At 41.6% G+C, this 24,615-nt stretch overlaps 1 protein-coding gene across 1 annotated transcript; it reads left to right on the top strand.

The window, feature by feature from the left end:
• The first annotated feature begins 285 nt into the window (after positions 1-285).
• On the top strand, positions 286-5,434 carry LOC308305319 (phospholipase A and acyltransferase 3-like). The gene is made up of 4 exons (XM_080750095.1): positions 286-473; positions 1,633-1,741; positions 3,703-3,974; positions 4,910-5,434. Exons 1-4 carry the CDS (start codon positions 459-461, stop codon positions 5,054-5,056), a joined length of 543 nt encoding a protein of 180 aa, XP_080606221.1. The 5' UTR covers positions 286-458; the 3' UTR covers positions 5,057-5,434.
• The last annotated feature ends 19,181 nt before the right edge of the window (positions 5,435-24,615 follow it).

The raw sequence follows: 24,615 nt of genomic DNA, 5'->3' as shown, positions 1-24,615 counted from the left end.
ATACATTTTATTGTATGATTTTACATAGAAGCAAGTCCATTTTCTTTCACATATTTATTATCTTTTATTTATTTATTCTGTAAATATTTTTCATTACAATTGGGTCTGTGGGGAGGGGGGGCTGAGCAGGGGCTAAGCCTCCACTAGAGGGGGCTAGAGCCCTCCCCCGCCCCCCCCCCCCTCCCGCCGTCCCTGAGTGACGCCAACATAAACACACCCCCTTATCATCAGTAAGTTTGTTTGGAAACTTGTGGATAGTGATATGTCAATGATTTCCCAACGTTCCCTCCGCATTGAAGGCTAGTTATCAGTTCATTGCTGTTATTAGACTACCTCTGGAAACCGAAACCTAACTACGGCTCTGAGGCATTATTAGGTTTCAGTTTCCCTCAGAGACTATAAAAAAAGAACTGGTTCACTCCAAGTCATTCCTACCAAGTAGATCAAGAGATACAGACATGGCCCCAACACTGGTAAGTGAATTCCTGTTTTTTTGCTATTGTCATTCACACAGCTACTGAACTGCAGGGTTATGATGTGAACTGCACAGTAAACTTCCTGCACCTTGCACAGTTGCAACACTCTCGCATTGACATACATAATAGAATATACTCCACAAAACAAAGTATTTGAAGATATTACAGATATATTTTGACCCTGATAACATATTTTCATGAATCCAGTTCAGATATATTTTGGCAAATGTACAGTAAAATATTAGAAAGATAGCGGAAACCTATTAGTGTCAAGTGCAGAAAAAACGAAATGCTACTGGGTACACCAACATGCCTCTTTTCCCTCTCCAATATTTGTTCATATTGGAGAGGGAAAACCACATATTATGATCAAATGTGTAAAATGAAGAGTCCATGCCACTACGGTGTAAAAGTATATAAGACCATTGTCAGGAGCAATCTTTACTCAATTAAAAAGGTATATCTGTTACAAGCAAAAGTCCTACATCATTTACCTTTACTATTATTTATTTATTATTTATTTTTAAGTATGAAGTAAAAAAGTATTGGCATCAATACTTTCAGTACCAAATGTAAAAGTACTCCATTTAATGATGCTGCTGATAAGGTGGGTCTGCTTTCAATTATTTATAGGCTGCTGGGTAGCTTAACCTAGTGTGAAATCTACAAAGTAACTAAAGTATAAGTGGAGTAAAAAAAGTACAATATTTGTCTCTATGATGTAGTGGAGTAGATCTATAACACAAAGTTATACGGTAATTGAGTAAATACGTAGTTACTTTCCACCACTGCACGAAAACAACTTTAAATGGTCACATTGACATTGGCAGCAACAACAAGGATAAGATTAACAAACAAACCAGCCACACTGCAAATTTGGTCTGGTACAAAGGAACACATGACATGATGAGAGGAGAGTGTGAAAGCCAAGTGGATAAGCATATGAATAAACACTACATTTGAATGATTACAAACGTTTATCAAATAATTAATCAGTGGCATATGTCACTGCCATATGTCTGAACTATGTCATATTTATTCAATATGCCTAACATTTGCACATGTGCAAATGTAGTGACAACTACTGCAACAACATTGATAATAGTGTATCATTTTAAATAACGTTCCTGATAACATTGATGCTTCTTTTTTTTAGTTTGAGAAGGAGCCTAAGCCTGGTGATCTGATTGAGATCTTCAGGGGACCATATCAGCACTGGGCAGTCTACGTGGGACACTATGAGGTCATTCACTTGATACCACCCTGTGAGTCCAGCTTGTTTTTTCCACTAGAGTTTAATTAGTTACAGGATGACAACAAAAAGCCATGGTGAAATCAAAAGAAAATCACATTTACTGTCTCAGTTGGCCTCTTAACGTGTAGTGAGTAAATTGCAGGTCAAATCCAACAGTCAGGTCAATAGAGTCCACTGATAGCAACACAACACCTGATAACAAATTTCTCTCTCGCACTCTCTCTCTCTTTATTTTGCCATGCTACTCCTCCCACAGTTTTGGTGGCACGCACTTGGGTCATAATGTCAAATCGACTGGCTTCATCGGGAATCGATTCCATACATCTTGCTAAGAGATATGCTATATAGTTTAATTTATACCAGTAAGACTCCCTAATCGGGAGATAAGCGACCGTTGGTCGCTTATCTCCACAAATATCACAACCTCCACCTCTCACGTCATACGGGCAGCCATAGTTACACCTGGAATGTTGAATCTCCATATATGGAGATAACCTACGCATCACACAAAGTCTGACCTCACCAGCCCATACTTGGGCATGGACGACTTATATCTCCATATACGGAGATGGCCATATATGGAGATACGATGACATCACAGAGTCCACAGCTGATGATGTGGCGTGATGTCATACAATACACATGCCAAACTTTGCACACACACTCCTTGCCTGCCAATCCACAACCTCCACCTCTCACGTCATACGGGCAGCCATAGTTACACCTGGAATGTTGAATCTCCATATATGGAGATAACCTACGCATCACACAAAGTCTGACCTCACCAGCCCATACTTGGGCATGGACGACTTATATCTCCATATACGGAGATGGCCATATATGGAGATACGATGACATCACAGAGTCCACAGCTGATGATGTGGCGTGATGTCATACAATACACAAACAAGCCCTATATAAAGGGGCAATTCTCACCAGGGAAGAGAGCATTCCCCACTAGCTGAGTATCTTAAGATGGTTGGATGTGATGATAAGCTATAAGCTTAGTTGATCCTGGCGATAAGGTCTGAGTCGAGGAATGCTCTCTTCCCTGGTGAGAATTGCCCCTTTATATAGGTCTTGTTTGTGTATTGTATGACATCACGCCACATCATCAGCTGTGGACTCTGTGATGTCGCCACATCATCAGCTGTGGACTCTGTGATGTCATCGTATCTATGAGTTGGGGAAAAGTGTGACGTGTGACCGACGGACGGACGGACGGCCGGTGGAGGTTTTGGTAGTAAACTGCTCCCTGACGGTCGCAATAAATGTAAACATGAATACATTTTCTCCATTGACTTAACTAGTCTTTAGAAATTAAACTTTTCACAAATATGGAGATGACATAGATGTCCGACATCATAGACCACAGGAGACTGACACAGTATGTCCATATAAGGGCATTTCAAAATATGGGCTTAATAATATTGATGACATTATGGATCTCCATTTATGGACATAAAGGGGACAAGGATGGACTGGTTAGCACTGCTCAACTAGGGACAGGCGGCATAGTTCAGGGGTAGAGAAACCGTTATTGGAGCACGAAGGGTTCCCAGTTCGAATCCGGGCTCTCCCTGAGTTAATGTCGAAGAGTCCTTGGGCAAGACTCTGAACCCCTAATTGCTCCCGGTGAGTAGGTTGGTGCCTTGCATGGTTTCCTCCGCCACCGGTGTATGAATGTGTGCATGAATGGGTGAATGTAATGCACAATCTATGTAAAGTGCTTTGGATAAAATCGCTACAGAGATATTTGCAAGTGTGACTCGCCCAAGGCAACCAAACTAGCAATTTCCATCTTTCTAGTTAAATATTAGTGTTCCAGGTCTAAATTAGTTATGGCGACATGCAGTCATCAGATCGTAATGCATTTCATTCACACTACACAGGTCTTTTTTTTTAAATCGGCTGTCGTAATGTCGTTTTACTGATCTGATTTACCATCTTCCACTCTCCTCCACCTTTTAGCTGAACAGGAGAGTGGCCTGCTGGGCGGCATTTTATCGATGGTGGGAAACGACCAGGCACTAGTGAGGTGCCAGAGACTGCAGGACGTGGTCGGCTCCGACAGCTTCCAGGTTAACAACCTGCTGGACGAGCGGTACCCGCCTCGCGAGCCTCGTCACATAATCAGAGAGGCCCGGAGACTGGTGGGGCAGATGAGACCTTACTGCTTCGCCGCCAACAACTGTGAACACTTTGTCACGGAGCTGAGATACGGAAGGCGGGAGTCTCCGCAGGTGGGTGTCACATCACTGTCAGGGCTGAATTCATTACAGCTCACCAGTGGCATGAGAATGGTGCAACTACACCACGGTGTACAATAGTATTACATGAACGCTGCCATGTTCATAAAACGTTAAATAATCAGCATTAATTTAACTGTATAAATGGACACATTATATTACTCAATGGAGGAAGCTAAGCGCTAAAACCACCCTAACAGGATTACAGGTAGTAGTTGTAGCAGTTCTTTACTGTCCCATTATCATCAATGAAACGCCATCCGCAAGTCGTGATACTGTACACCAAGGCACCTGCCATTCATTTGATCAAACACAAGCAATCTTTTTAACGTTGCAGTGAAGCAGATGTGATTGTCAGTATTTCAAGGAACTGCAGATGATTAGCGCGATGATTCGCCTGTTTTCACACCAGAGAGGATTGCCAAGCTGCCAAGCACATCTGCTCCTACCAGCATGTTTTGGTTGCAGCTGCACTCGACTAAACTTTGTGAAACTTCCGATACTTTATTAGCATGACTGTCAAACAGTTTTGCCAAGCCAAATGTCAACAATTTCAAATTGAGTTGTCTGTTTGAGGATCATTTGACTCAAAGAGGCCTTCACGTCCTATAAGATTATGCTATACATATTTACCATTGCCATCCCCAGGGGGAAATCAAACCCATAATCCTTCCAGGGCCAGTGACTTGCAGACCATTAAACATGAACAGTTTAAAAGGTGTTAAGTAGAAATTAAGTTGCTTTACTGTACATAAATCTGAAGAACAAAATGTTAAAAGTCGGCGACATTAAAAACACAATTAACTGGTGCAATCTTTCCTATCATGTTTTACGTCAAATTAGAAGATAAGCGCATAGTAGTGCATCAGAAATGTATAAAAAATACAGAATGTGTCTAACCCTCCTCTTGCATGTATGTGCATCTTCAGGTCCGCGTAGCCACGGAGGCTGCTGTAATGGGAGGTGTTGCTGTCGTGGGAGTAGCAGCGTTGGGGGCCCTTCTCTTCGGGGCCCTGCTAAAAGATGACGACAAAGAAACAAGACGTCATAACAATAGGAGACGTCATAACTACTGATGTCAATGAAGCAGCTTGAGAAACGCAGAAGAAACCGATACACCGGATGATGTCTCATCTCTATCACCACGTTGCTGGGAGACTTTTCTTTGACTTTTGTTTTTGTAGGATTAATATTTGCACTATTCCGATGTTTGAATGAATCGTATACCTTGTTGTATATGAATAAAAAAAAAAGAACTGTCTTCACATGAAGCATCCTGGTGGGTAAGCTGTTGGGGAAACTTGATAAACCTAGGCAGCTAGGCACGGAACTACTTGTGATGTTATAGGTTCAGATCCGCTGACCTGTGTTGCATGTCTTGTCCATGCTCTCCATCACATCCTTTCTGTCATGTACAGTAGCCTACTATCTATTAAAACATGCCTTAAATCATATTTGATAAAGTTTATTTTGTTCTTTTCCTTTTGTTTCAGTTAACTTCTGCCCAAACGTAATTTTAAAAAGTGGATTATGCACTAAAACAATGTTGCAGTGTATACAGGACAAATGGTAAAACTAGCCGTTCTACAGTAACAAGCTCATAACGAGTTGCATCACTTTTTTAATTGTTTAATTCTTTTGAAGATTTTCCTCCTATAATGACAGGCCCAAAATAGGGACCCAAAATAGGGACACCAGGTTGATGATGGTTAAGAAATGACCATATAGGATTCGGAATATTTGGTATCTTCCTGCTTAACCAGTTTCACGGTTACGCAGGAAAAGGCTGCGCACAGAGCCCGGACAGTGCAACAGGAGAAGACTGAATAATCTGTGTTTTTCTTACAGTCTAGTTATGGGCTTAAATTGTGTTTATCCCCCACTCTTTCTATGCCAGCATTGTGCGAGCATCACAATCTACCACTGTTGGCCAATGAACCCACATTACAGCCGAGGCAGGTGGAGCAGCAGGAATTCACACACAGGACTATGTGATCTACATGCCATATGTGCATGGTGTGTGGGGGGGGGAGTGGGGGAGGGGGGTGCACGGACAGCTGAGTCAAGTAGCGATGTGATGTGCACATATTCATACACGTGCGTGCATGCATGTGTGCAAATGCTGTGAATGCGAGTGCACACACTGTATGCGCGTGCTTGTGTGTGTGTGCCCACGCTCGTACTGACAGCTGAGTGAAGGATCACTATAACGCCCCCCCCCCCCCCCTCCTCCTCAGGGGCCCTTCCATCCCCATCTGGATCACCATGAAGGATCAGGCAGGCCTCCACTGTAAGAAGTGTCCATTCCAAAAGGTTACTTATAGGTTACTTAAAGGTTACATTTGCCCGAGACCCAAACTAGTGAAAATAGCAGATCTACAAGCACACAGTGTCGCTTCACGCCGCGTTGCGAGCTTGTAGATCGTCTATCTTCACTACTTCTTAATTATATACTGTATATTTTTTAAATATTTATGGAATTTCTTAGATATGTTTTTTTGGTTTTTAAAATGTATAAAAGTATCTATATATTCTTTAAAAAAAGAATCATTGAAATATATCTATAATTCTATATATATATGTTAAAATGTCGGAAAATAAAAAGTGATTTTTAATCGGGTTGTGAACCAAAAAACTAAATCAGCCTGTGACGTCCCGAGCCACTGTTTGGGAAAACATGCTCTATTCAGTATGACATGGTCATTTCCTGCAGTGTAGGAGCACTGGAGCAGGCCATGGGAGCCAGGGCCAGGCCAGTAACATGGTTATTTCTTGCAGTGTAGGAGCAGGCCACGGGGCCCAGGGCCAGGCCAGTAATGCCCATAGCAGGTGGGGGCAGCCTGGGCTGGGCCTGGTCCCCAGAACCACTACAGCACCCTACATTGTTCCTGGGGTCACCCCTGGAGAGCTCCATGAAATCCTGGGTGGGCTGCAGAGGCTTGGGTCATGAGACCACTTCCAGAAATAATAAAACCAACATACGTTTTTTAAGTTTCACTGCATGGGGGCTGGAAGAGAATAGCCTTATTACATCATTAGGATCACAATTAAGAAGCCTTGTCATTTTAATTGCACCTAAAATTTAACCAGACCCGTTAGAGGCCCTTGAGACCGATTCTACGAATGCCTTCTGGAGTTCTCACACTTTCAAGATTTTCCAAAAATGACAAAACATAGCAGATGTGCAAGCTTGCAGCTGTGAGTTTGTATATCCGAATAGCCAATGCAAAAATCTAAAATAGATGATTCCTGTTTTGAATGGGTAATTATGGACAATACACACCAAGGTGATTTTGTCATGTCAGTGACAAGTCAGTGTGTCAAATTCTACAATACGCATGATACAGGCAGAACAGACTCTTAACAAGTTCAGTGAAGGGCAGTATAATTCAGTCACTTGGCATCATGTCACTCCATATTTTACACTCTATAGTTAGAATGTATTTAATCGCAGTGATTAACCACAATGTAACTTATAGATTTTTATTTTGGCTATAGGGCATTAAGTGGTTATGTACTGGTATTTGCCTAGTACCATAAATGTGCAAAAACATGACAAACCGGCTTTCACAGTGCATACTGACACTGTTTCAAGACAACAGTGCATCACATAGTAGTGTGACATAAGTCACATTCAACATGCTGATCACAAGAACAAAGAGAATAATTCAGAGACAAGTTGATGATCACCCAGTCTAGCTGCATCTTTCGTCTTGTTCAGTTCACTGACACTGATTCATTCAAGCATTTGGACAAATCTGTGAAGGCGCAGGCTGTGACAAATATTGATGCCATATTTACTCTTTACATGGCAAATTATGTCACACAATGCTGGGATTCAAGCTAAGCCCCACTCACTCTGGTAGCCTATATCCATCCCCAGTCGTGGATACAGCGACAATAATGACTGCCTGCTGTAGCTGTGTAAGAGTTACACTGTTCTGGACTAACAATACCAAGTTCCTATTGTTGCCGGGAGGGGGGGGGGGGGGTTAGAGTTACCATTGTGATTTGTGACAGAAGGAATTACAACAGCCAATGAAAAGACCAGAGAAGCCTGCGATAAAAAGCGACGTGAAAAGGCAGCCATGGGAGCCGAAAACCAACTACCTTTGGTGTCTGTGTCATTCACTGGAATATATGGCCGCCCACTCAGAGCCCTGTCACTGCTAACATCTCACATCCAAGTTCCCAAAGGGGGCACAGACAGAAGGGAGAGGTTGGAGGGGTGGAGGGGTAGAAGGGAGGGGGGTTTGGTGGTAAAGTCTAGGACCAGGGGTCTGCTTTTTAAAGCCCCCCAAATCTGTCCGGGGTTCGGCACAAAGATGTTATTGAGCCTCGTCTTTGCACCTGCTCGGGCCGTGGAGGCGATGGCACGGGCACTTCCTGTGCTGTGAATTAACCAAGGAGGGAAACAACAGTCTTCTTCCACCTCCCTCTGTCCTGCCCCTCCCTCCTGCATAAAAAAAGCCCCTCACAAACCGTGTTTAAGGGATAAAGAAGAAGAAGAAGAGAGAAAAAAAAATAACATAACGGCTGCCACACGCTGGTCCAGATAAGTCAACAAACAAGGGCCCAGTGCAACTTTGTTCATCCTATGTGGAGGCTTTTTGTGAGTGAAAGGGGGGTGGGTTTCAGGGGGGGGGAGCGACGAGTAGCACCACATTAAAAGGAGACTTTGGGAGGAGATGGGTGGTGGTGGCACGGCGGGCCGGACCACCCGAAATGTAAAAAGGTTTTCTGGGCACCGATGCCCGCCCGTTCAGGTGGCTAGCGGTTGGAGGGAGCAGCGAGGGCAGCAACCTCCTCCCCGCTGTCGTCCTCGCCCCAGAAGGCTTACAATGGCCAAACTGTTTCATCAAGGATGGGGGCTGGGGGGGGGGGGGATATGCCTCCAGACCCGCGAAGGGAGAGAGAGAGATTAGAATCACAATGGCCTGGGTTAATGACGTTTGTGCCGCTAAAAGAAACAAGAGTCGTTACTAAAAAAGCCATTAGGGCCTAAAAGTCACAGAGAAGGAGAGGGTTTGTTTGGGAGCCGATTACCCATACAGAATCCTAAACAGAACAATGATTAGCCTATACAACTCCGGTAGCTCAATGTCCTATTTGTGGCTGGTTTTCAGGGTTTTAATGCCTCTATAACTGGGGAACCCTTTTTTTAATCATTAAAAGAGTTTGTTTCATGGATTAGTTTCAGTTACTCTTAGAATTGTTGGCTCACTACTAACAACACTATGGTGGCTGATTTGCAGTATTCTCACACGGTCGAGGGTAGTCTTATAAGGTTCATTTCGTTGATTAGATTCGGTTTCTCTAATATATATATTCTTTTCTGCCCAGTTGCACTCGTCTTTTGGTGCAGCAAGCAGAGCTAAGTTGGAGCTGGCAGAAGCGACCATGATTAAGGCAGACGGAAAGCTATACACGATTTGAGGAAGAGTGAGGCAGTGAAACAGCATTTTAAATGTTGGATGGCACACCAAAGAACAGAGCAGCAACACTTCAGCTTCTTTATAAGATCAGTCTAGGGCCACCAAATAGAAGATGTTCTGTTAGTTGACCCCTCCAGAGGGAGGCCATAGATCCAACGCTATGCCACATGGTTTAATAATCATTAGACCTAGTGTCCTAACAGTTCTGCGACATGCCATGTGATTGATTATTAAGTGGTTAGGACTCTCTTGAACCCAATATGACCTCAGAATCAGATCAATCCCTTTGGTGCCTGAGACAGGAGTCTCTTGATCTCTGTCTCACACTCAGCTTTCCTAATTTCCTACTGTTGGTCTCAGTCAAAAATATGAAATGTGAAGTGCTGAATATTGGAATCAGTCAGATACTGTGTACACCGAATACCGATTTGAGTGATGTTTGGACAAAATCTGTAGGAGTAAATGTGTTTAGCAAAAAACGGCCTCCTGGTGGCGCTATAACAGGCCGATGTGAAGAATTTGGGTCAGAGGTTCAGCTCTGGCCTCCAGGGAATGGCGTGCACAGTTTCACGCCGATCTGTCCAACGGTGCCAGAGATTAGCTGCTCACAGGACGCAAACATGCACGCACGCACGAGCACACACACACACACACACACACACACACACACACGCGCGCGCGCGCACACACACACACACACACACACACACACACACACACACACACACACACACACACACACACACACACACATACACACACGGACAGGGGCGAAAACATGTCTCTGCCATGATTTCGGCCTGGCGGAGACAGTTACAGATCAAAACATTGGTGGTCTGGGACTCGACAATCAAATGTCTGGCATGAGTCAGACTCTAGAAGTCTAAAAGACATATCTGACCCTTAATGGAACACAGCATAAATAACAGGACAGGGAATACAACAAGTACGGTTGATTATGCATTCTGTTGGATTCAATTACATTCACATAAATTAGAGGGTCAGTTTTGCATGGAAATTAGTGTATTAAAGGACGTTTGTGGCGGGGATGGCAGCAGTAATTGCGGCAAGAAGGAGACATAAGCAGTGAAGCCTCGAAGACCCACCAAGAGAATCCGTGGAACAAGATTTGTTTTTGCCAAAGCCAATCCTCCCAATGTTATTGGAGCCATAGATTATATTTGTTCCCCTCTCTGTCAACATGCACATTTACTGAAATGTGCTGAAATGAATAATATAATTAAAAACTGCAATGTCTAATACATAACACTCAGTGGCGTCAGTTCAGCAAAAGCTAGGGTATGGAAAAGATGGGAGTCTTCATGGATAAGAGGCATTATTTTGGCCGTTTTTTACACATGTTTCTACGGTTTCTTGGTCTGGATATGGCAGCCTGGAATGGTTGTTCAAGTGCAGCTAAACTTGGCATGTTAGTAAATGTGCCACAATTAATAATAATTCATTGCACCTGTTCAGCTGACCTGCGGGAACCTGTGAATATACCATTTTGTCAAGATGGGAAGAAGTGTGGAGAATAGTTAAAGTGACCATTTTGTTACATTTTGCATTTGTAGTTATTTTACTGTAACAACATAATAACCAGCGCAGATAGACAAAGAGACATTCATGGATTTATATTTAAATTAAAGTAACTTTTATTTTCCCCCCTGGACCCAATGTATGGCAGCTGCATACCCCTGCCATACCCAATTGACGCCACTGATAACACTGTAAACCAATTCATGGTTTTGCTCCATCTTACCAACAGACCTCATCAGCCCAGAGAGTATATTCCATCATGTGCTCAGATAGGCTAATAGTATGCTGCTTATCTCTGTTCCCTTGGAAAATTAAGCAATTCACATATTATATAGGAGCCAGAGCATTTTCTCATTGTGCTCCACTGTGGAATAATCAATCAGAGATACAAATCAAGAGTTAAAACCTATATTCTGTACTCTCTTACTGCTAAACTATAATCTCAACACAACTAGCCTGATGTGCTTTATGCAATTGCTTTATAAGTTGCACAGTGTTACTTTTTATTATATTTCTGTACTTTGGTACATTATCTTCAGTACTGCAAGTAGTAAGTGCCTTTTGAGAAACCTTTGCATATGCACTTTAAATAAATGTAGGCAACTTTCACAGTTAATTAAATTAATGTAAGTCATCTGTAATGTAAGGCACCATCAGTCCTGAATTTATTTTGAGTCACCAAAAGTACAGTTCTCAGTGCGAGTTGCATTTTGTGCTTTCCTTCCATGTAAATACATCGGACTTTAAAAACAAGCAGTATTTTTTGCCTATTTTGGGTGGAGCAATCGAAGAAATGCCATGTCACCAAAAAAAATCCTGAAGTGCAGTCATCATTATTTGACATCATGACCTATACCCTAAGAATACCATTCCAGAAAACATTCCAAAGGTGAGGAAATACATATCCCTCACTGTGGCACTAGAGAGTAAAATACATTTGGTCAAGCAGTACTCAGTAGCATTCAACTTTAGGGGAGCATGAAGCTGAACAGAAAGTTTCATGGCTATCTGTCCATTAGATATCTTGTCTGAAAATGTTAATCTTGAAGTAAGGGTGGTGGTAGCGGAAATGATAAAATCCTTCTCTGGGGAGAAGGATCTGGGGAGTGAGTGAGTGAGATGCTGTTAAGATCCAAGTGTAGCCCAGGACCAACCTTTCCACAAAGTTTTATGCAAATCTGTTCACAACTGCTCGAAATATCCCATATGGAAAAGACAAATGTATGAGGTTCTGTGTGTATGGCTTCAAATACAAAATACAAAATAGAAGACAGCGTTTGAATGAAATTACCAACCAGCACAACGGAATACACCCAAATTCCTTGCCCTACAACACTGCAAACCATCAAACACTAGGAAGTCAGCAGTCAAAGCTCATTCTTGTTTAGCAGACTGTCCCTGGAGAAATTGCCAGAGTGTATTACAAATGCAGCCAGTACTCCATAGGAGCCAAGCAAAGGCAAAGGGGACAGAGATCACATCCCAAACACTTGCAGACACACTACAGTAGCATATTTATGTGCTGAATACCACTACCCCATTGCCAACCACGGCAACCAGTCAGCAAAATCACAGTGTTCAGCTCAATCAGCTGGTCTAACATGCATCGTTTGTACCAGGGGTCTTCAACGTTTTCAGGCCAAGGAGGCAAGGACCCCTTAGTTGAGAGAGAGATGAAGCAGGGACCCCCACAACCTGTTAATAGATTCCATATAGTTTCATCTTTTGACAGCACAATGACAGCACCGTCAAAAGTGTATTTTGGATTCTTGAACCCTCAATTCTTAATAAACTTCAACTTCACTCTGCACTTAGTCTGCTCTTTTTCCCCTCTACACCAAATCTCTTTGGCGAAAGTAGCCGATCAACAAGCTCCCAACAAGCTTGTAGATCTGCTATTTTTGGTTCTCCGAATATGGACGCTAGGGTTCAAGTGGTTAATAAAAAAGGAGGAAAAAAAAGTTTCTATCACACAAAGATTTCGAGGGCCCCCTGTAGTAACTCTGAGGACCCCCTAGGGGTCCCAGACTCCCTGTTGAAGATCCCTGGTTTATACTTTGAATGCAAAAAGCCACACGCTTTGCTTCAAAGCATCTTCCACACCACAGCTCACCTAATATAAGTTACAATCACAGGAAACACAAAATATGTACAGCAGCCATTACTTCCTTCACAGGTGTTACCAATAATACTAATGAAGGATCTGTTTCATTTTGTTCAAACAAAGTCAGGGTGCTGACTGCTGATATTGGGCATGCATGTTGGCTCACTGGAAACACTCTGCTACACCAGTGGGTCTCAAAGTGTGGTCCAGGGACCCTCATGGTTTCTTGGGGCCGGGGTTACAAAAATGACCCCTTAAACTGAGGATGTGTACTGTAACTCAGAGTAAAGGCCCATTCCCACTGGGCCAGATAACAGATAAAAAAATCTCTTTCTCCAGATATTTTTCCATTCAAAGTGGATACAGATAAAAAAAAAATCTGCCACAGATAAAATAAATATCTGTGGCAGATATATATTTTTTATCTGTATCTACCACGTACGTTCATGAAAATATATTTTAAAATGTCATTTCTGCTAAGCAGCAAGCTAAATATGCTTGGTTGATTTTTATTTATATTAGGATAAATGTGCGCGACGTGAGACGGAAACGGAAGTGAGGAGGAGGCTTCACTTCCGCTTTACTCATCATTCTTCTTACATTACCCCAGACTGTATGACGGGAGCATTTGCAAATCGCGCAAGTCAACAGTCTGGCCACGCGAGACTATTGTGGTGGTAACACCTTTGAAGGAAGTGAGAAGAGACCCAAAATAACCAAAAATAAAAAACAAAATAAATGCCTAAAATATCAGAACAAACACAAACTTCCATGTCAGCAGGAAGTGACAGAATAAATGAGGGTATATTCTGTCAAATGTGACTCACCCACAAGTAGCAGCCAGGCCAATGATGATGTCCTCAGAGTGTGAACTTGAACTTTATCCTCACTGTGAACTTTACATGCTGGTGTCCCGACTGCCGACTTGCCATTGATTTTGCTGTTCCTGTTGAAAGAATGACAAGATTTGGGTCTGTCGGTTTTTGATTAAAGCTATAGCTATTTATATCTACTGCTATTTATCCAAAACTAGATAGGCCTATTCAGTGAGTAGTCTCTGTTAGCTACATTTAGATGTTTGTGAAGCCAGTTTGTTAACACAATTTCTAGTCTGTTAAAGCTTATTTACTATTGGCTAATAAACACAGTAGGTCTACCAAAATATTAACATTAACTTAACTTTAAGAATTGGAGAAGCAACAAACAGCACTGACTCAGCTTATCAGGTTGTTACAGTTGGGTGTTGTAATGACAGAAATATTAGGCCTAGTTGGCTATATTTATTTCCTTGCCAATGTCCATTTACAAAAGCAAAACAAGCAAAACCTCTAAATTAACAGGCACAGTGTAGCTACTAGCTACTTTATTTTAATGTTTAATTTCATTAATTAATTAATTATATTAATGAATTTTAATGTTTTATGCATTATGCATTAATAGCATTTAAAGCTTTAGCATAGGCCTAATATATCCCAGGCCAGCACCAAGTTTTCTTCACTTTTTATTTACCATTTTCACTCCCATCCATTTTCCTTGGTTAAATTTTTTTAAACTTAATTAGAAAACGCCAAACGGTCTATAAAACGCACAGAAATGGCCTACATAACACACATAAAAGTTGTGCTGCATGACGGTGACGTCGTTTAAATGATAAATATATAAAACATCCTCCTCCTGAATGAAGCTATGACGTCGTTTAAATGATAATTGGACCCAGCCTCCATGCTAACTTGCTAAGTTACAGTGAAGGTCGCCTATTCGACGACGGATAACATAATAAGTATTAAGTGTTAAGTTGTTTAATTGTGGTTTCAAAATAACAATAAAACACGTAGCCTACCTCTTATCCACCAGGGACACAGATAAGGTCTGGGAACATTGTTTTTTTCTGGAATGTGGAAGAGATGGGATCAATCATGAATCAAGATGTTGCTGCCTTGCCAAATTGGAGTGGGAGGTAGTGTTGCCAGATATTGCGAGAGAAACAAGCGGATAGGTCTATTGCATCAATATTACATAGCAATTAGACACTTTGAAAATAGCTGATCTACACGTGGACATGCCAACACTGGTTGGAGGAGGTGGAGAGCGAAGTAGGCCCATCTTTTGGTATATTCATATTTGATAGTTTTGATAAAAAAACTTTATCATCTAAAAATTGATGGTATACCCATCATACAACATTTGGCTATTGGCCATCATGCAGAGTCATAATTTCCCTCCTTGGGTGTAAGCAGCCCAAATATGACAGCATCCATAACATTTGAATATACATCAATAAATATAATGTGTTGTGTGTAGGCCTAACCTATAAGAGCCCAGAGGAATAGGCTCCAATACATGCTCTGCAGATTAAAACTATTTTGATCTTTCAGATTCACAAACATGTACTGCATTAAGATTTCTGCATAGTATACTGTGTGTTATTTGTCTGTCATTCAATGTTATATGACTGAGTATAAAAATCCTTTTTAGTTGACCGTGTACCAGTGAACTGTACTGTCATGTAGGCCTACCTTTTCCTATGCAAACGTTTTTCTTTTTTTTTTTTCAATATATTTACCTATGCAAACTTCGAAATAAAGTCTCCAATCAATCAATCTTCTTCAATCAATAGCTACCTCTGGCCCCGCTGATCAATATTATCTCGAAAGACCCTAGGAGGTGCTATTATTGGGCCCCTCATTGATTACGGAATCCTCGTTTGGTATTGTGATGCCCCAGCTGCCTTAAAATTAAAGCTCCAAACAGCCCAGAACAAACTAATTAGGGTCGTGCTTGGTCTTCCTCCTCGGGCCCACCTTACCGATCATCACCACGAAAGCATGGGGTGGATCAAAGTAGCTGACAGTCTAGAGTACAGCATCTTGCAATGGGCCTGGTGTACAAGATACACTACACCTCCAAGATACACCATGTACCTGAAAAACTACTTCCTAAAGGTCAAGGATGTCCACGATCACAACACCAGTGGCAGCAATTATCTACAAAACTTTTTGAAGGTTCAACAGTGAATCAGTGTCCAAACAATAGCTGCAACAAATATTCCTGCATGTGTAGAATATTTTATAAGAAGCCATGAAAGGGTTTTGTTCTCCATATACATTGGAAAGCCATATTTAGGCTACATTTTAAACATTGAGCTGAAGCTGATGCACTTATCCAGAGCGACTTGTGCAACAGGATAATAAGCTTACATTCCTAGATCTCTGACATTATGCTAAAAACCGTCATTACAGGAAAGGAAACGCCAGCCAGGCAGAAAGAGCAGTTTAGTATTTTTTCTCTATATTTACAGAGAAAAGTTAGGATGCCTATTTCTGAGAATGATGGAGTGTGACATTTCTCCATCTCTCTTCTAAATGTTTTCTCTCTCTCTCTCTCTCTCTCTTTCCCTCACACGCGGGCTTGGAGAGAGGTGACTGGGGGTAGAGGAACTGAGGAAATGCCTGTGGCCGAGCCTCTTATTTTTCCATGGCAGCGTCATAAACATATAGAGCAATAACATCTCCTGTACCCTCGCTGCCCACAGAACTGTGGCTGGCCTCTCAAAAGCAGCACTATATCATTACCGCCTCAGTAGCGCCTGCCATGAATGCTTTTCTGTGCGTGCGTGCTTGCATGTGTGTGTACGTGTGCGTGCGCAGGGGTGTCACACCACACCAAATTCTGGGCCCTGGGTGCAAGGATTCATTGCGGACCCCCATGAATGTTCCTCATAGGGGGAGGGGGTTTAACCCATTTAGACTGGGAACGCATTATTATGCATTATTTTGTGATTTAACTTTTTGAAAGCTAAAGTATAAAATAATGAAGGCCCCTCCACCTTGGGCCTTAGTAACTCTGTCCCACTCCCCCCCCCCCCCCCCTTCTGACACCCCTGTGTGTGTGTGTGTGTGTGTGTGTGTGTGTGTGTGTGCGTGCGTGTGTGTGTGTGTGTGTGTGTGTGTGTGTGTGTGTGTGTGTGTGTGTGTGTGTGTGTGTGTGTGTGTGTGAGTGCGTGCGTGCGTGCGTGCGTGCGTGCGTGCGTGCGTGCGTGCGTGCGTGCGTGCGTGCGTGCGTGCGTGCGTGCGCGTGTGCGTGTGTGTGTGTGTGTGAAAGAAAAAGGGACAGGGAGATTGAGAGATTGAGAGTGTGTGTGTAGTCTATATGCATGTTTGTTTGTATATTCACGTATACACTGAAGCATGTAACATATAATATGTGTAAATGTTTGTTTCCAAATGCTTCCTGTGTAAATTATCCAGGTTAGCCAAACATAGGTAAACTCCCTCGGCCTGATATGTGGGTGTAAATATGTCACTGAAATAGACTTAACGGTAAATGGCGTGGATTGTGCTCCACGCTGAATGGAGCCGACTGTCTCCTCAACAGGAATAAATAGGTCTTCACATCCCACACGTTTCTCTGCTCAACAAGCCTCTCACTGATAATGAAATGAGACTCGACAAGTTTATATACCTGCTTGTGCTCACGACTTCCATTAGACTAAATGAACTGTGCTATATACTGTTCGTTTTGGGCAAAACAAAATCTAAGCTTTTCTAAGAGATAATTATTCGGTATCTCTTGAATATACACTGTAAAATGTTCTGTGAAAATGTAACTCTAAAATCAACATTTAGAATTTTACCGTAGAGGGTATCATCTAAAACAGTGTCAAGCAAGGCCTTTAATGACTTTGAATGAATGAAAGAAAGTACCAAGGCTTGTTTCTTTCACGTTTCATGTTATTAGTGTTACCATTTTTAGAATGTTAACATATGACATATTTACAAACATGGCTGAACTAACTAATGATAGGAAGCACACCATACAGTACTAAAATACATGACAGATGTTTTGATCTGTTTCCATGTTAAATCATGTGTATAGTAGTGTTACCATATCTTTTCTTAGCTCTCTCCCCTCCGTGTTGTCCTATTTCTTAACACAACAGTCTCAACAAATCATGCTTGAACAGCTATTTATTGTGTCCCGTCTGTTCATGCGGGTCTACTGTGAATGGGCTTGCTTTTGTGTCTCTGCTGTGAACACACAATAGCAGAGCAGAGTAGAGCTGTCTGAAGACGGCTCTTTAACAGGGATCAGAGTTCAGAGTCTCCCTATTTCTCTCTCACACTCATCTTTCTCTCTCTAATTCTAACACTCTCTCACACACACACTCTCACAAACACACGCACGCACGCACGCACGCACGCACGCACGCACGCACGCACGCACACACACACACACACACACACACACACACACACACGCACACACATCCACACGCTCACTCACTTTCTCTCTCTCTCATTTCCTCTGCATTTCAATCACACAAAAAACTCCTGCGGCAATGTCCCATTAAGGTTTATAGATATCCTTTGAGCTGTTTCTCTCACACGCACATACGCACGCACGCACGCACGCACGCACGCACGCACGCACGCACACACACACACACACACACACACACACTACCTCTAGTGGGAGTCTTTCTGCCAGCCAGGCTGTGAGTGACATTGGGCACAGCACAGGCAGGTACAACTAATACATGCTCTCTGTTGTTGGATGTTAAATCACTTAGGCGATACATTTCTTATGCATTCAGTGCTGTATGGTAGTTGAGATGCTATTGTGTTTCCATCAAGGCCCAAGATCAATGGTATTCATGTTCCATGGCTAACATCGATTATGAAGTTCTTGATTTGATGCATATTCTTTTATGCATGCAAAGACAGTAAGTCATGAATTAATATCACTGCATTGTCGTCGACAGTTTCACTTCAAAATCAAAGTCACATTGCTGTTATTAAAATAGATATCTCAGGTAATAGGTCCGGGTACTAACGTAGGCCTATAATTTGTTTTTCTCTTCAAAATAAAACTCGAAAAAGGCCAAATTCCAATGTAAAATGAAAAACAGAAAACAGGACCATAGACCGTTTTTCTAAATGTCTGTAAACATTGGAAATCGGGTGGAACCAAGTTGAAAAACGCTCTGTTTTCCTTTAAAGCCATTTGTGTTCTTAATTTCCCTTCAAAAACAGAAAACAGAAAACAGAACACTGACCCCCGTGTTCCGTTGTTATATTATCCATCTGCACTCAAAGTCAAGTGCAAAAGACGGCTTGTTCCATAGTTCGCTTTGATTCACCGTCATTGTCAATGAAACCAACCAAAAGGACGTGGCGGAGGACCTTCAAAATAAAAGTCACGCCAGCTGAGCTACCAGTCCAAGCGCCAACGACTTTTGCTGCGTGTCTCTCTCCCATTTTCTGTCAGTCTACTCTCCTATCAATAAAGCTATAAAAGCCCCCAAATAAAATAAAAATAAAAGTCACATGTTTGAGGATTTTACTGTCAGGATACTTTGCCAATTAATTGGTTGCCTGTAGCTTCCATAGGGTAGCTTCAGATGAAGCAAACGTGTTTGTGTGATATGCAGGGAGGCTCTCTCCATTCCGACATGTCGCCACTCCGAAATGGACTTCTTATTGTCGGAGTGGCGACACTCCCCATGGGCCTAAGGTTCACCCATTATATTATTTTAAGAGCCATATTAATTAATAATTAGGTGGGGAATTGTAGGCTTAACCTATTGCATTATGCCAGTGGTTCTCAACCTGTGGGTCGAGACCCCCAGGGGGGTCCCCAAATTATTTTGGGGGGTCCCCAGATGATTAACCTAATTGTTTTTCTCTCTCAACAAACCAACATAAAGTTTAAGTGTAAAGCGGGTTTATAAAGTGACAATTTAAGGACTTTCTAATACCTCTAAAATGACAAATTAAACATTGGCCAAACTGTCAAATATTAGAAAATTAGAAATTGTGAATATAGCCGATTTACATGCTCACTGATCATGTAGATCTGCTATTTTCACAATAGAACTGTGTTATACAAAATGTAATGCTTCAACTCTTAGTGCTCGTCAGGGTGGGGGGGTCCCCAGTGAAAATATGATTATTTTGGGGATCGCGGCCTGAAAAGGTTGACTGAGAACCACTGCATTATGCAATATACATATAGGCTTACCACTAGGTCATTATGCAATTTCAATTTACTTATGACCTACCTACCCAAATACATCTAGTAAAAGTCAGCTGCAAAGGCCCCCATAACCCACCTTAAAGGTCATCTTTGGCATGTTTATATATAGGCTATACAGTAAGACGCCCTAAGGGCGAAAAGTGCCCTGGCCCTAAAGGGTGAGCTCGCACAGGACGGAATTTGCACAGGACAGAATTCATTCAATTCATTTCAAGTGTTATTCGAGTTGCGATTCGTTGTTCAAGTTGGACAAAATGTGGACAAAATATTTTCCCGAATATGGATATGACTGACGTCCATATGAGCCAAGCTATGGGCTTATATATTTATGACATCAGGGATCTCCATATGGGCAGGTCAGACATATGGGCAGGTCAGACAGCTATAGACATTGAGGCATTTGTAAATGAATTCTGTCTTGGCCTGGCCATATATGGAGCGTCCATATATGGACATTGCCAAATATGGGTCAACAATGTGATGTCACAACAGGTCAGCTATGACATCGAGGCGTTAAGCTGCCTTGGTCAATGAGTCAACGATGTGATGTCACAACAGGTCGGATATAGACATTGAGGTGTTACCTATCTACTTACCCACTGACGGTCAAGGTTCTGACAGGTTTGATAGTAAATGCTCCGTACGGTCGCAATTATAATCACGCTTAAGCGCCTTTCCCACTGGGCACATAACTATAAAGATAACTATAACTATATTTTCACCATTGTGTGTGTATATATATATATATATATATATATATATATATTTTTTTTTTTCTTTTTTTATATAGTTGGTGATAACACTGCCATATATCCACTTAGCTTAGAACGATTTAAAAACTATATTTTTTATTGTTATATACTTATATTGCTACTGCTCAGTGTGAATGGCCCTTTATAGGCCTACCTTTAAATTACATTTAAAATATATACCTCTACCGTTAAATGCGAAGTTTTGTCATTGATCAATGCTTCACAATGTTTTTCTGCTTTCATGATGTTTGGAAAAGTCCTATGTATAAGTGCAAAACATTTATCATGTGACACAATGAACATGATTAACTTCTACAGAACATTTGAAACGTTTGAATGTCCCTAGTACCCAGTTGTCCAGGTGCCCACCTCTCCAACTTCCCACATGTCCCTAGTGCCCACGTGTCCCTAGTACCTAGTTGTCCAGGTGTCCACCTCTCCAATTGCCCACATGTCCCTAGGTTGTCCAGGTGCCCACATCTCCAAGTGCCCACATGTCCCTAGTGCCCACATGTCCCTAGTTCCTAGATGTCCAGGTTCCCACCTCTCCAAGTGTGTGGTGTCTGTCTGTCTGTCTGTCTGTCTGTCTGTCTGTCTGTCTGTCTGTCTGTCTGTCTGTCTGTCTGTCTGTCTGTCTGTCTGTCTGTCCGTCCCCCATCCATCCATCCATCCATCCATCTTTATCTCTATTTAAAAAATAAATAAAATAAAAAGTGTGAAGTGAGTGGTGTGTGTGTGTGTGTGTGTGTGTGTGAGTGAGAGAGAGAGAGAGTGTGTGTGTGTGTGTGTGTGTGTGTGTGTGTGTGTGTGTGTGTGTGTGTGTGTGTGTGTGTGTGTGTGTGTGTGTGTGCGTGTGTGTGTGTGTGTGTGTGTTTGTGTGCATAAGGCAGCTTAACGTCTCAATGTCTATAGCTGACCTGTTGTGACATCACATTGTTGACCCATATTTGGCAATGCCCATATATGGAAGCTCCATATGGCCAAGACAGAATTCATTTACAAATGCCTCAATGTCTATAGCTGACCTGCCCATATATGGAGATCCCTGATATATGGACATCATATCCACATTTTGGAAAATATTTTGTCCACATTTTGTCCAACTTAAACAACCAACCGCAACTCGAATCACACTTGCAATGAATTCCGTTTTGTGCGACCTCACCCTTTAGGGCGAGGGCGCTTTTCGCCCTTAGGGTGTCTTATATAGCCTATACATAAACATGGCAAATATGACCTTTAAGGTGGGTTATGGGAGCCTTTGCTGCTGACTTTTACTAGATGTCTTTGAGTAGGTAGGTCATGAGTAAATTGCATATGACCTACCTACCCAAAAAGGAGAGCAATTAAAAGGGGAAAGGTAGGCCTATATTGCATAATTAAGTGGTTCTCAACCTTTTCAGGCCACAACCCCCAAAATAATCATATTTTCACTGGGGACCCCCCCACCCTGACGAGCACTAAGAGTTGAAGCATTACATTTTGTATAACACAGTTCTATTGTGAAAATAGCAGATCTACATGCTCAGTGAGCATGTAAATCGGCTATATTCACAATTTCTAATTTTCTAATATTTGACAGTTTGGCCAATGTTTAATTTGTCATTTTAGAGGTATTAGAAAGTCCTTAAATTGTCATTTTATAAACTCGCTTCACACTTAAACTTTATGTTGGTTTGTTGAGAGAGAAAAACAATTAGGTTAATCATCTGGGGACCCCCCAAAATAATTTGCCCCCCCCCTCCCAGGGGGTCTCGACCCACAGGTTGAGAACCACTGGCATAATGCAATAGGTTAAGCCTACAATTCCCCACCTAATTATTAATTAATATGGCTCTTAAAATAATATAACTATATAGCAATATATCACATAAACACGTTTGTTTCATCTGAAGCTACAGGCAACCAATTAATTGGCAAAGTATCCTGACAGTAAAATCCTCAAACATGTGACTTTTATTTTAATTTATTTGGGGGCTTTTATAGCTTTATTGATAGGAGAGTAGACTGACAGAAAATGGGAGAGAGACACGCAGCAAAAGTCATTGGCGCTTGGACTGGTAGCTCAGCTGGTGTGACTTTTATTTTGAAGGTCCTCCGCCACGTCCTTTTGGTTGGTTTCATTGACAATGACGGTGAATCAAAGCGAACTATGGAACAAGCCGTCTGTTGCACTTGACTTTGAGTGCAGATGGATAATATAACAACGGAACACGGGGGTCAGTGTTCTGTTTTCTGTTTTCTGTTTTTGAAGGGAAATTAAGAAAACACAAATGGCTTTAAAGGAAAACAGAGCGTTTTTCAACTTTGTTCCACCTGATTTCCAATGTTTACAGACATTTAGAAAAACGGTCTATGGTCCTGTTTTTGGTTTTTCATTTTACATTTTAAAGTTAAAAATGGGAATTTGGCCTTTTTCGAGTTTTATTTTGAAGAGAAAAACAAATTATACGTTAGTACCCGGACCTAATAGCTATTGAAGTGATAATTCACCTTGCCTATACTAAATCTAAACAATTAAAGATGATATAATCAGTTGTTTTGTTTCTAAATGGGAAACACTGGAATGAAACCCTTCCAAATATTCTCAACACATTCAAAGATTGCAGACAGGCTTTGCTGATGCAGCCTTCAAAGTCTGAAAGCATTTTACTCATTTCTCACCCTCGGATTCACATCCATACAGTTACGGTTTCAGTTTGTAAAACAGTTTTGGCGATGCAAGATGGGCCCAAGGATTATTGTCATAGCCAACCCCGATATTATAGAATTATAGTCAGACAGAGCGACTCCTGGGGCGGCCCGGACAATTACCCTGCGGCCTGGATCGCCACAGAAAAGCTGCATTAGGGAAAAACAGCTCAGTCTATCAGATTCTGAAAAATGGGGGAAGTGATGGCAGATAATGCTTAATTTATACTCCGTCATACAAAGGAGTATAAATCAGGCTTAATGTGTCAATAACAACTGCCACAATCACTGTGGATCTCAGAGAGGACCCAGTTTCTGTCTCGTTTATTAGAAAGTTCCTCTCCAAGAAGAAAGATTTGATGGATATGTTGGAGATAGGACGACTGTTGCAAACACAGACCTCAGCTCAAAAGAAAATAATTGTGATTCATAATAATGAATAATAATAATTGTGAGTTGTATTGGTGAAATCGCATTCCTTGCTTTATGACAACAATAAGAGACAGTGGGATAGTTTGTTTCAAATGTTTTTTAATCGAGCAAATTACATTAAGTCAGAGATAAATGCAACAATGCATGCTCTTTTTTTTCTCTTTTTCACAAAATCAAAAGTTATACATTTACAAAAACACGACAGTGGGATAGTTTCAAGGGAAATCATTCTAGAGCGTATCGAAATGCAGCCAATGTCATTATTAACCTCCTTTCATAAGGTTTTTCTATAAGTCACTCTACCACAATTTCCCTTTAAACGACCACAGATACAGATGGTTTTGTAATTACATTCATGGTGATGGCCATAAACTCAAGAAGCTTAATGATACTGTCTGCTAAACTGGACCTGTGTGTAGAGGATTTTACATTGGTGTTTGTCTCCATCTCTTGTGGAACTACAGAGACAGCTGAACTCTTGCATTGCGTGTGGAGATGCTTCCCTCTTGAGGTCAAATTTGGATACTACATGTTGTGTTCAAGAGCAACATTATTTGGGCCTAAATGCAAATCTGTGTCACTTTAGATTTTAACCACTTTAACCCTTATTTTATGCTGTAACTATTAAAAAATAGCAGATATACAAG

Source organism: Nannobrachium achirus (assembly GCF_963921795.1).
Source record: "Nannobrachium achirus genome assembly, chromosome: 20".
Taxonomy (NCBI): Eukaryota; Metazoa; Chordata; class Actinopteri; order Myctophiformes; family Myctophidae; genus Nannobrachium; species Nannobrachium achirus.
Note: the sequence above shows the minus strand (reverse complement) of the source record. Positions and strands in the feature narration are given on the sequence as shown.